This window comes from Dermochelys coriacea, chromosome 1 (assembly GCF_009764565.3).
Source record: "Dermochelys coriacea isolate rDerCor1 chromosome 1, rDerCor1.pri.v4, whole genome shotgun sequence".
Taxonomy (NCBI): Eukaryota; Metazoa; Chordata; order Testudines; family Dermochelyidae; genus Dermochelys; species Dermochelys coriacea.
The window spans coordinates 207,994,811-208,006,520 of record NC_050068.2 but is presented as its reverse complement, the minus strand read 5'-3'; the positions used below and the strand labels follow the sequence as shown (position 1 = coordinate 208,006,520).

General features: G+C 49.9%; 1 protein-coding gene across 4 annotated transcripts in view; it reads right to left on the bottom strand.

Moving 5' to 3' along the window:
• WDR3 (WD repeat domain 3) overlaps positions 1-11,710 on the bottom strand; it is a 42,904-nt gene that overhangs the window by 7,762 nt on the left and 23,432 nt on the right. For all 4 annotated transcript variants that reach the window (XM_038388094.2, XM_038388089.2, XM_043512951.1 and 1 more), the window contains exons 12-21: positions 9,381-9,474; positions 7,837-7,938; positions 6,878-6,963; positions 5,754-5,889; positions 3,925-3,981; positions 3,337-3,437; positions 2,710-2,821; positions 2,472-2,606; positions 915-965; positions 66-131 (exon numbers count right to left, since the gene is read on the bottom strand). In XM_038388094.2, the coding sequence (XP_038244022.1) occupies positions 66-131; positions 915-965; positions 2,472-2,606; positions 2,710-2,821; positions 3,337-3,437; positions 3,925-3,981; positions 5,754-5,889; positions 6,878-6,963; positions 7,837-7,938; positions 9,381-9,474 (940 nt within the window). The remainder of the gene's footprint in view (positions 1-65; positions 132-914; positions 966-2,471; positions 2,607-2,709; positions 2,822-3,336; positions 3,438-3,924; positions 3,982-5,753; positions 5,890-6,877; positions 6,964-7,836; positions 7,939-9,380; positions 9,475-11,710) is intronic.

Below are 11,710 nucleotides of genomic sequence, written 5' to 3'. Positions count from 1 at the left end.
TCTGCTGGTCTATCAGTAACACTGGAGAACCAAGGAAAGAACCAGCAACACCCACACTAACTTACCGCTTTGACAGTTTCAATGGTCTTTTTTCCTGCTAATCCAGTCTCTCCCTGGGTCTCGCCAGCCACCTGCAAGACACAAGACATGTCTCAAGCTACAGTCCATCCCACTAGGCAGCAAAGCAGCTAATGCAGCCCCCAGGCAGCTCAACCCTCTTCCACAGTCTACATCCCTGCTGCATATTAAAGCTCAATGCCTTTCCCTGGCCTCTCATGTTCTTGGCTTTCCATCAAGTTTCTATATCAGTCCATTACCAGTGTAAAGCACCGATACAGGAAACAAACTGCTTTCAGCTCAGAGTCCCAAAGCACCGAACTAGTATTAACCCCCATGGCCCCGTGAGAGAGGTGACTTTCTGGATAGGGAAAAATAGGCGAAGAGAGAGCTAACCAAGGTCACACAGTGAGGCTGTGACAAAGTCAGCAAAAGAACTCAAGCCTCCTGTCCTAATCACTAAATACACTGCTTCCCATCCATTTCACATAACAAAGGCACTGAAGAGCCAGGCCTCGGACACTGCTGACCTAGTGTGGATTTGAACTGGTGATATACGACATGGAGAGAAGGCAGAAACTGGGATTCACTGACTGTAGTTACTATACTGGAATAAGGCCAGGACCCCTCACTCTTGCAAGAAGGGCCCAGACCTCCTTAATGAGTGCCTTGGCTTTCCGTCTCCTGTAAGCCAGCATCTCCAGTGGCATGCTGCCCTGAGCTCCACACTGTGCCAGTACCAGTGAACTAGATCCTCCCAGCATTCCTTACAGGTCTCACACAAATACAGGTCCAGACTAGCTCATGAGCATTTTACAGTCGGCTTAATATTCTGCGGGTCAGACAGCTCTACTCACCACAGGCTGATCTTCCTTAGCCACGCTCTCCTCGTATTCAGCTTCCCTTTGCTGCAGCGAAGGAGAAAGCAATATGTTAACATGGGCAGGTAGCGCAGATAAAACAGCGAGAATGAAAGCGTCCAGCTTCCTCCCAGGAAAGCTGTGGCTTCTTGTGAATCTTGCCGCCCAATCTCAAATCTGGGACATCCCTGGCAGGGTGCCCAATGCAGGCTCCCAGGTTTGTTTTCCTCCACTGGCCCAGCATGAGCTCAAGATGCCAACGCCAAGGGTTTGACTTGCACAATCACACCAGTGCTCCCCACAGCAGGGCTGACTGAGTGACAGCTCCGGCATCTGCTAGGCAGGCGGGGAACAAGTCTGCAGGCTGTGCACAGGGGCAGCCCAAAGAGATCGCTAGCATCAGCTAGTCAAACCGAAATTAAGACAATCCAGATACAGCTGCTCCCTCCCGAGACATCAGCCCAGCCTGCAGGAAGGAGCAGTCCCAGCAGGGCACCAATGGGCACCTCTCCCACTAGCACGGCCCTAGCACTGTTTAATTCATCCTCTGGTGTCCAGAGCTGCAGCTTGCCCACGGAAGGGCCAACTCGCTGTTCTTGAGTGCATTGAAGAGATGTGTGATAAGCTCCCCTAAGAAAAGGGGCATCTACCTCCCTCTGGCAGGTTTATACATCATCCTATAGCCACCAGCATTTCTAATGGGCAGTGCAGGGGTATTGAGGTCCTAAGGGCCACAGCAAAATCCCCATAGAAGAGTCAGGCCAGACATCACTGACTCTCAGGTTTCCTCTCTGCACATGCTGTCAGGCGCTCTTTCCGCCACTGGCTCTTTGGGGAGTGCTTTGATGAAGAGGTGAACCCTGAAGCACAAGTTCAAGACGCAAGTTAGGCCTTTGCCAGCTCCCCTTAGCCATGGGCCTACTATTGAGAAGGTGCTGCCCTCAACTCTCTCAGTCCTGTGTCTGTTAGTTGTAGTGATGACCACAGCAGCCCCAGGTGGAGAGAAGGTTGCATGGGCCTCTCACACTAAGGAACGGAGCAGCCTGTGCACGCTACATCTAATTAACAAAGTCCCCATTGCTGTCAGTGATGGAAAGTGCCCCAAACACCATGGAGGGCAGAAAGTTAAGAGGGGCCTGCAGAGTTTAGACCTGAAGGAAAAAAAAAAGGAGAAGATGAAGCCAGTACTCCTGGGGAAAACAAAGCATCTATTTGGAGGGAAACCTGGGGAGCAGCATAGCAAAGAGCACATTAGCTAGGAGTTGGCAATGCAATATAGCAGGGAAAGAGAAAAGAAAAGACGGCCAGTGCAATCTTGAGCCACCTGAAGAGAATGCTGGAGGCAACTGTGCCTTTCTCTGCAGTACTAGCAATCCCCCTGGAATACTCCAGTCACTTCTGGACATCTCACTCCCGGACACAAGTAAACAGTGAGCTGAGATCTCTTAGGTGCTGTGTAAGATCCTCTGAAGAAGGGGCATTTAGTGGCTGAAGAGAAACTAGGGGTGGAATTGTCTCTTGTAGGAGACCACAAGGAAAGACTAATGCTCTTACCATCTCCCTTTCCTCTTCCAGGATTAGTGGCTCCCTTGTCCTTTCCCAAAGGCGCAGGGATTTATCATGAGATGAAGACACGATGTAGTCTCCACTCGGACTGAGTGCCAAGCACCACACCTCCTGGTGGTGTCCCTATAGGTCAGAGGGAAGAGATGAGACATGACCCCCACCAATGCTCCCAGTCATTAGGGGAAAAGAGTTGCCCAGGCCTGAGTCACTCTCTGAAACCCTTTACCTCCAGGGTCTGGATGTGCTCAAATTTATCCGCATCCCACTGCTTAATCTTGTGGTCCTTCCCGGCCGTGAAGAAGAGATGGGACTTGTGCACAAACTGGAGGGTCATCACACTGGAGATTGAGAGAAAGGGATTGCCATCACACAGGCAGGAAAGGAGACAGTGAAATATCAGAAGCCAACACCCTTTCTACAGCAGCCCCTCTCTGCCTGCCCCGTGGCAGCACTCTCTGGGCATTGCAGGGACTCCAGGAGGTAGGGGGAAGAGATTTATCAGACTACGATATCAACTGTACCAGCCTCTGCTGCCTTCCACTCTCCTGCGTGCTCTACCCCAGCGGAGCTCAGCCAAGCTCCACAGCAGGGCACACGCACCAAACAATGAGCTGAAGAGCACCAAGGCTCACCGCTGAGGAAGTGGGGAGAGCCAGAGCACCACGGACCAGTGCTTCAGAACCACTGCTCAGGAAGGTGCGCCTGTCTGCTCTGGTGCCTCCGCAGTGCCACACACAGGAGGCCAGGGGCCCACATCCCACCCCTGCAGGAGCACTGGAGAGACATCACTGCCAGGGCAAAGATCAGTGGATCTGCAGGGAGGAGTCTGCAGCCCACACACACCAGGTCCTACCTGTCATCGTGAGCAAAGAGAGACCGGTGACAATCGCCGAAGTCCAATCCCCAGATCTTCACATTCCTATCAGCAGAGCCAGTTGCAATTAGGGCCCCGTCCTACACCAAGCAAGGCAGACAGAAGGGGCATGACTGACCCGGAAGGGATTACAATGACCTCTGAATGGGCCACTAGGACTGAAAAGTATGTGACTAATGAGCAAGGGCCCAAGAAACAAGTCTCCATCCACCAGGAAAGGACATACAGCTGTATTACATCCCAAAGCAGCCAATGGGGGACTCGGAAATGTTGGGGTGAACTCTACAGAAACTTTCCCCCACCCCAAAATTCACTTGTGGGTTCTTGTCATGACCTAATCCCACAATCCTTCGCAGCCAGCAAAGGACTGTGGAATGGGTGAGGATTAGTTTAGATCCTATCAAGTTCAGGTGGATAGTTGGGTGGATTTTAAGTCCAGCTGAGAATCACCATTCTAGAGGGCCCTGCGTAGCTCTATTCCCAAGCAAGGCTGTGGTCAATTTTTAAGGCCACAAACATAGGCAGAATTCCAGAAGATTTTTTGTGAGCAGCCCCCACTTCACTCACATAGGAGATATCCATACAGAGCACCGGCAGCTTGTGTCCATACAGAGACAGGAAAAACTGGAAAGAAAGAGGAAATGGATCTATTTAGAAACGCTGGGCATAGTACTTTGAAAGCCTGCTGCTCTGTCCCGAAATCCCCTACATTCAGAGGTGCCTGCACTTCCGAACACCTTCACAGTGAAGGTTAGCAGCTGGCCTATGATTACAGGGAAGACGGCAGGCAGGTGATGCTGTTAGAAACAGTATCCAAGATCACTGACAGATCAGAGAGGAGAGAGCGCTTGTTCCTTGGCTTCCTTTGTGTATTTGTCAGCATTTTATGTGCAGCTCCTAATCATCATATGCTGGTCTGTTTCACTGACTAGCCCAAGGACCATCTAACTGCCAGGCACTATTCACAAGAAGGGAGTGTGCTCTCACATGCAGAGAGGCCCTCCCTCCCGCACTGGATTCAGAGTTTGGCGCCCGCCCGTGTGTTGACTGGAGGAGAGCTTTCAAAGGTGCTCTAACCCCATCCCCAAATCTCTTCACAGACATAGGGAGGAGCAGCAGCAAGGGAAAGATGGGAAGGAGGCCCATAAGGCTCCTGCACTGAGTGGGGAGAGCACTATCACAACTGGCCTTGCCCTCCTATGCAGCAGGATGTTTGTAGCCAAGGGAGGGCCTGATATTCCCCCAACCCCCCCCCCCCGTTTAAATGCAGATTTCCCACTGAATTCTGGCCAGTGTTTGGTGGGATTTTGGTCAGTAAATAGGGACCAGAACCAAAAGTTGGCAGACTTCCCCATTTGTTATTACTGGCCAGCTAATTACTACATGTCCCCTCCAACTCTCCCCAGCCTTACTGTCATAAATATAAAGGGAAGGCTAACCACCTTTAAATCCCTCCTGGCCAGAGGAAAAACCCTTTCACCTGTAAAGGGTTAAGAAGCTAAAGATAACCTCCCTGGCACCTGACCACAATGACCAATGAGGAGACAAGATACTTTCAAAGCTGGGGTGGGGGGCACACACACACAAAGGGTTCTGTCTTTGTTGTTGCTTTTGCAGGGACCAGAGCAGGAATGCAGGTCAGAACTCCTGTAAAGGGTTAATAAGCAATCTAGTTAGATATGCGTTAGATTTGGTTTTGTTTAAAATGGCTGATAAAATAAGCTGTCCTGAATGGAATGTATATTCCTGTTTTTGTGTCTTTTTGTAACTTAAGGTTTTGCCTAGAGGGATTCTCTGTGTTTTGAATCTTATTACCCTGCAAGTATTTACCATCCTGATTTTACAGAGGTGATTCTTTTACTTTTTCTTCAATTGAAATTCTTCTTTTAAGAACCTGATTGCTTATTCATTGATCTTAAGATCCAAGGGTTTGGGTCTGTGTTCACCTATGCAAATTGATGAGGATTTTTATCAAGCCTTCCCCAGGAAAGGGGGTGTAGGGCTTGGGGGGATTTTGGGGGGGAAAGACGTTTCCAAGTGGGCTCTTTCCCTGTTATATTTGTTAAGACGCTTGGTGGTGGCAGCAATAAAGTCCAGGGACAAAAGGTAAAACAGTTTGTATCTTGGGGCAGTTTTAACCTAAGCTGGTAAAAATAAGCTATGGGGGGTTTTCATGCAGGTCCCCACATCTGTACCCTAGAGTTCAGAGTGGGGAAGGAACCTTGACACTTACATTACTGCTTCAGTTACCATTCCCATGCAACAACAGTGATTGCACCAGGTAAGCCTGCAGCTCTGCTTCAGCAACCAAGCCACATCTTTCCAGCCAGCTGCCTCACTGCCCCCCACACCAACTCTCACCCCAACCCCACCATGCAGCCCAGGCAAGAGGCCACCTTCAGCGTGTCTGTGTAGAAGATTTTCACAGTGCAATCCAATAAGGAGATGGCCAGCAGCTTCTGGTTGGGGCTGTAACGCACACAGAGAACATCCTCATCCAACTGCAAGATGCGCGTCTGTTTCATGGAGAGCCTAGCAACGGCCAAGAGGAAAATAGCATCATTGTCCTTGCACGCAGAGCACCAAGGGTGTAAACACAAACCCACAAGCTTATTCCAATACACAGCCACCTTCCTTGGCTCTTGGAATGAAGCAGGACTGAAATGAGCCTCAAGCTGTGCACATATGGATTTCACTGCCCAATCTATCCCTATACGGAGAATCTGACTGAGAAGAAGTTACAGGGAAGCTGGAAACCAGTGACCCAAATGTGACTTGAATTCAACATGGCAGGGAATAGATTCACAAAATGCAGCAAGCACCACAAGGCCACTCAATCTCAGTTTGGGAAATTAAGAGAGTATGGTGCAATGAAATGAAGCAATTAAAATGTGGAAGGGGGCTGGGGAATCCCATGAGAGATTGTGAGTAGGACTCAACAAATCCTCAGCAACACAAGACTGCAAAGAACATGGAAGCAGGGCTGGCCGGAAAACAACAATTCTGCTTCATGAAAAGTTTTGGGCTTTCAAAAATGTTTTCAGTCCGATGCAGAACGAAAACAAGAATATGCAAAATTTCTCCTGAACAAATGAGGGAGACCCCCTCCCCAGAACACCTGATTGCCTGTTCAGGGCACTCACCTGGGATGTGGGAAACCCAGGGTCAGATCCTGCTCTGCCTGATTCGGAGCAGGGACTTTGAGTGACTTGCTCTAAAACCTAGCAGTTAGGTAATTCAAACCTGGGTCTCCCACATGCCAGGTGAGAGTGCTCTAAATGCTAGGCTGCAGAATGAATCACTGAGATGCTGTCTCACTCGGTACAATCCTGAACCTGAGAAACCTTCTTGATGAAGAAGTTTGCCAGAACAGATATTTGTTTCCACACATTTCAGTTTAGACACACACACACACACACACACAACTACGTGTTACCAAAGGCTTCCAGGAACAAAACTAAGGCCAAACCATCAAGGAGGGAGAAGGAATGCTGCCTCCAGAGAGGCTTTTTTCTCTCACCTCTTTTGTGTGCCATTCTCATCCTTCACCAGCTCAAACTCCCAAAACTTGACACATTTATCAGCACCTCCTGTTACAAAGCCACGCTGAAGGAGAAAAGTTTAAAATTTAAGCAAGTGAGAGCACTTTCACTGCACTCAGGAAGAATAATACACTCAAAGCAAGGTCCTTACACTTGAAGAGCCTTTAGCTCTTCAGTTCCAGACCAGAATTTAAGTTCATAAGACCTTAAGACCCAGCCTAGATCTTAAGTTCCTATAGCATGAAGGTTAAGAGCAGATTACACTGACCATTGGTTCAGTTAGATCACAGAACTTTTATTTACCGTGTAGAAGACACAAATACATTTGGATTTCAAAGGCTTTGGGAAACGGGATTTTTTCAGGTGGAATGAACTTAAGATGGTGGAGTGGGCAGGATAAATCAAGATGTAGCCTGTACCAGCAGGTTGTCTAGTGTACTGACAACCTTCCAGAGCAACTTGACTGATTTGCTGTAGATAGTGGATGTGTGTGTATGCTCATTGTGTAGGATGAAAACTCATTTGACCGTATTATTGCACCTAGAACACTTTATCAACCACACAGAAATGGTCTGCTTGTAGAATCGCATTTCCAGGGGGCATATTTACACTACTGGGATCAGTTATAAAGTCTTCCTAATGCTCTAGGATCTGTAGATGAGAAGTGTTCCAGAAAGGCAATGAGCTGTCACTGTTTTGAAAACGCAGAAAATGACATCCCACACTAAAACAGCAGAGGGCACTATTGGTGTACTACCAAGAGAGGTTCAGGTGTGCAGAACTGAACAGCATGTTTTATAATGCCAAACAAAAGTGCAAAGGTGATAAACACCCCCCACATCAAAACCCTACAATGCCAACTTCTGCATCCTCAAAGCCACCCCTGAGACACAGGCTTCCTGAGAGGAGAGCAGACCTACCACTAAAAGAAAGTTACCTGGTCGGGTGAAAGAGAGATGGACCACAGGGCCCCATCGTGCGCTGCAAGTGTCTCCAGCAGACTCCCAGAGGCCAAATCGTACAGCTGCAGCTTCCCTGTCTGGGGAGACAAATTAACAGAGAGCAAGTCAGCAACTTTATTCTGTCTCCAGTACCTGCCAAGACAGCTTGAGATGCAGTGAACAGGTCCAAAGCCCAGTCTGCAGGCCTGAGCCGCAAACAAGGTGTGATAACTTGAAGCATAGAGTCCCAGAGACAGAAAGATTTGTGATTAAAAGAGCAAGGATCCCAGTGGGGAATAAGGTAACCAGCAGCAGAGGAGCCCAGCTAAATTAAAGAGACGTAACAGGGAGGGGGAACATGGGAGCTCTCAGACCAAAATGAAGTGTAAGAGGAACACCTTGGTTCCAAGGCAGAATCCTACTGGAGAAATGCACCGGCTCCATCTATGGACTCAGCACAGAGGACACATTTCTGACTTGCAGCATCCCCAGCTGTCCCTGGCCTGGAATCTCTACACGTAGCTCCACTGATACACCTCACTCCTGACCTGCTGCACTCCCGTCTCTGGCCCTCAAAGCAGTAGATGGGCACTAGACACAGCCAATCACCAGGGACCCTGTTTACACTAGGGACATTTTCAAAAACATTCCACCATTGCTAACACCAGCCAGCTCAACCCACACGAGCTACACCTAGGGCAGAAAGGGCACCAACTGCCACAGGCACTTTCAGCACTAAGTGAATCAGACATGCTCTGAAAAGGGCTACAGGGCAGATCACCAGGGACAGCCCATTTTCATTAAGGCTGCCAGCGTTGCTAACACAAGTGGAGCTGAACCAGTACTAGCAATGGTGGAAGTTTTTAGGAAGGTTCCCTAGCCCAGTGGTTTTCAAACTTTTTTTCTAACGACCCAGTTGAAGAAAATTGTTGATCCCCACGACCCAACGGAGCTGGGGATGAAGGGTGTGGGAGGGGCTCAGGACTGGGGCAGAGGGTTGGGGTGTGGGCTGCGGTGATGAGGAGTTTAGAGTGCAGGAGGCGGCTCCGAGTTTGGGGGGGGGGCTCTGGGGTGGGGCCAGGAATGAGGCGTTTGGGGTACAGAAAGGGGCTCTGGGTTGGGGTACAGGAAGGGGCTCAGGGCTGGGGCAGAGAGCTGGGGTGCAGTCTTATCTCGGGCAGCTCCCAGGCAGCGGCGCAGCAGGGGTGCTACGGCAGGCTTCCGTCCGGGAACCAGCCAATGGCAGTGCAGAGCCGGTGCTCGGGGCGGGGGCAGCGCACGAAGCCTCGTGGTCCACCCCATGTAGGAGCTGGACCTGAGGCTGGCTGCTTCCAGGGCGCAGCGCGGTGTCAGAGCAGGTAGGGACTAGCCTGCCTTAGCTGGGCAGCACCGCCGACCGGGTCTTTTAATGGTCCGGTCAGTGGTGCTGACTAGATCCACCACGACCCAGTACTGGGTCGCGACCCACAGTTTGAAAACTACTACCCTAACCTAGGCAGGGGCTAGGTCTCAAGGGGAGCTCCAGGAAGGGACTGGTTACCTTAGTTCCTATGATGACCTGCCGATCTCCCGGGACGAAGAGCGAGCAGAGTGCATACTCGCACGCCATGGTCCGGATACACTGCAGAGTCGACCTGTGGGCATAAGCAGCATGCGAGATTCCATCATTGTGTACAGACCTTGCCCCTTTAAATGAGCTGTGTTGCTAAAAGGCCTTTCATACCAACTGGCCTCTCTCATGCACTGTACAGGAGGCAGAGATTACAGCACCATTGAGGGGGACATATCCATCTCAGAGCCTGGCCTTCCAGCTCAAATGCTGCTACCCCAGCACTGCACTGAAAAGGTTTCCCTGAAAGCCAACTGGGAACAGTCAGCCCCCGGCTCATTCTTGTCAAGAGGGACAGGAGAGAGCCCATGGCAGCAACAGGGTACTTCAGCCAGCAAGGAGTACCAAACTGCGGGGTATTATGAGCCCAGCAGGCTTGTGAGAGATTGCACTGGCTGGGGTATGACAAGTGCCACCTAGAATCAAAGCCTCAGTGCACAGTTTAGCCCACAGGAAGGTTAACTGCCCACCCAAGAACCTCTATGATGCTAGATCCAAACAGAAAATCTACGGGATCCCCAAACCTGCTCCCTATATCAGAGAGAGAACAGTGAGGCTGCTACCTCTCCCGCTCAAAATAACTGAAAACGGCTGGTTCAGAGAGGAGGGAGCAGGGTGGGAGGAGTTCTCAGAGGATAGCAATGTCCCAGGGGAGTAGCATTTGAGGAGTCAGTGATGGTGAGGAAGCTCTGCAATAGCATTGTGGGTTAGAACAGTGACCCAAACAGTCCAATGTCCTTTCTCCAACAGTGGCTGGCATCCAATATTTCAGAGACGGTACAAGAAAACCCAAGGCTATGTTCATGGGTGAAGTTTCTCCCTAGCCCCACGCAGTTAGTGGTTGGTTTATGTCAGAAAACATTGGATTAGAATCCCACATGGAAAAATAATCAGCGCACGTGATTTTTTCACCCCACAACTGGCAGCTACTCTACAAGAAAGAGCCCGCAATAGGAGGAAAACGGCACGTCAACAACACCACTGCTAGCCCTTCCTCTGCCTGCACCTCTTGGAACACTCCATGAGACAACCATCCTGACCCCGGAAACTTCAACACAGGTCCTGGTCTTGACTTGCTGGGAATGCCGCCTGCATGTCCCCACCAAAGAAAGCCAGGCAGGGAGAACCACCTAGTACGAGAAGTGACTGTTGGTGGAGTCCCTCAGGAAGCTGGCAAAAGAGCTGCAAGAGGCGGCAAGGACTTCATCGACAGGATGCACACAGAGACATCCAGGATGGAGGATGCTAGCCAACCTCAGGTAACTACAGCAGCTCCGGAGGAGGAAAGAGAACTGGCTACTCTACAAGAAGGAGACTGGTCGAGCCCACATCCGAAATACAACGGAAAGACTGCTGAGGATCATCCGTCCCTCTGACCACTAACCCATGCTGCTCATCCATCTCGGCCCTAATGATATTGCCAGGTATGACCCTGAGCAGATCAGCTGTGATTACAGTGCTTTGGGAGCAAGGGTGAAGGAAATGAGGTCCCAGGGATTGCTCTTGTCCTTCCTCCCAGTGGAGGGTAAAGGCCCAGGCATGGACATGTACAGTCTGGAGAGGAACGCAGGGCTGTGCAGATGGTGTTGAGGGGAGGGCTTTGGCTTCCTTCGCCATTGGATGCTGTTCCGGGGAGGAGGGACTGCTGGGAAGAGATGGGATCCACCTGACCCAAGAAGGGGAGAGTATCTCCACATGCTGACTCACCAACCTAGTAAGGAAGCCTTTAAACTAGGTTCAAAAGGGGCAGGTGACAATCACCTACAGGTAAGCATAAAGAAGGGCAACCTTAAGAGGGCTAGATGTTGGGTGGGGAGACTTGAAAAATTACAAAAAAATCATAGGAGCAACAAGAGGGAAATTAGTAGGGGAATCTGTTCAACATCTTAGATGTCCTTACACAAATGCAAGGAGTATGGGGAATAAACAGGAAGAACTAAGTATTAATACATAAGCTAAATGATTACTTAATTGCATCACAGAGACTTGGTGGGATAAATCTTATCACTGCAATATTGGTATAGAAGGGTACAGCTTGTTCAGGAAGGACAGACAGGGAAAAAAAGAGAAGACTATGTTAATTATACATCAAGAATAAATACACTTGTTCTGAGGTCCAGAAGGAGGTGAGAGGCAAAGTCTCCGAGTAAAGATAAAGGGGGAAAAAAATAAGGGTGACTTAAAGGGCTCCACTTTAGACCACCAAATCTGGAAGAAGTGGATGAGGCATTTCTAGAACAAACAGAAATATCCAAAACACA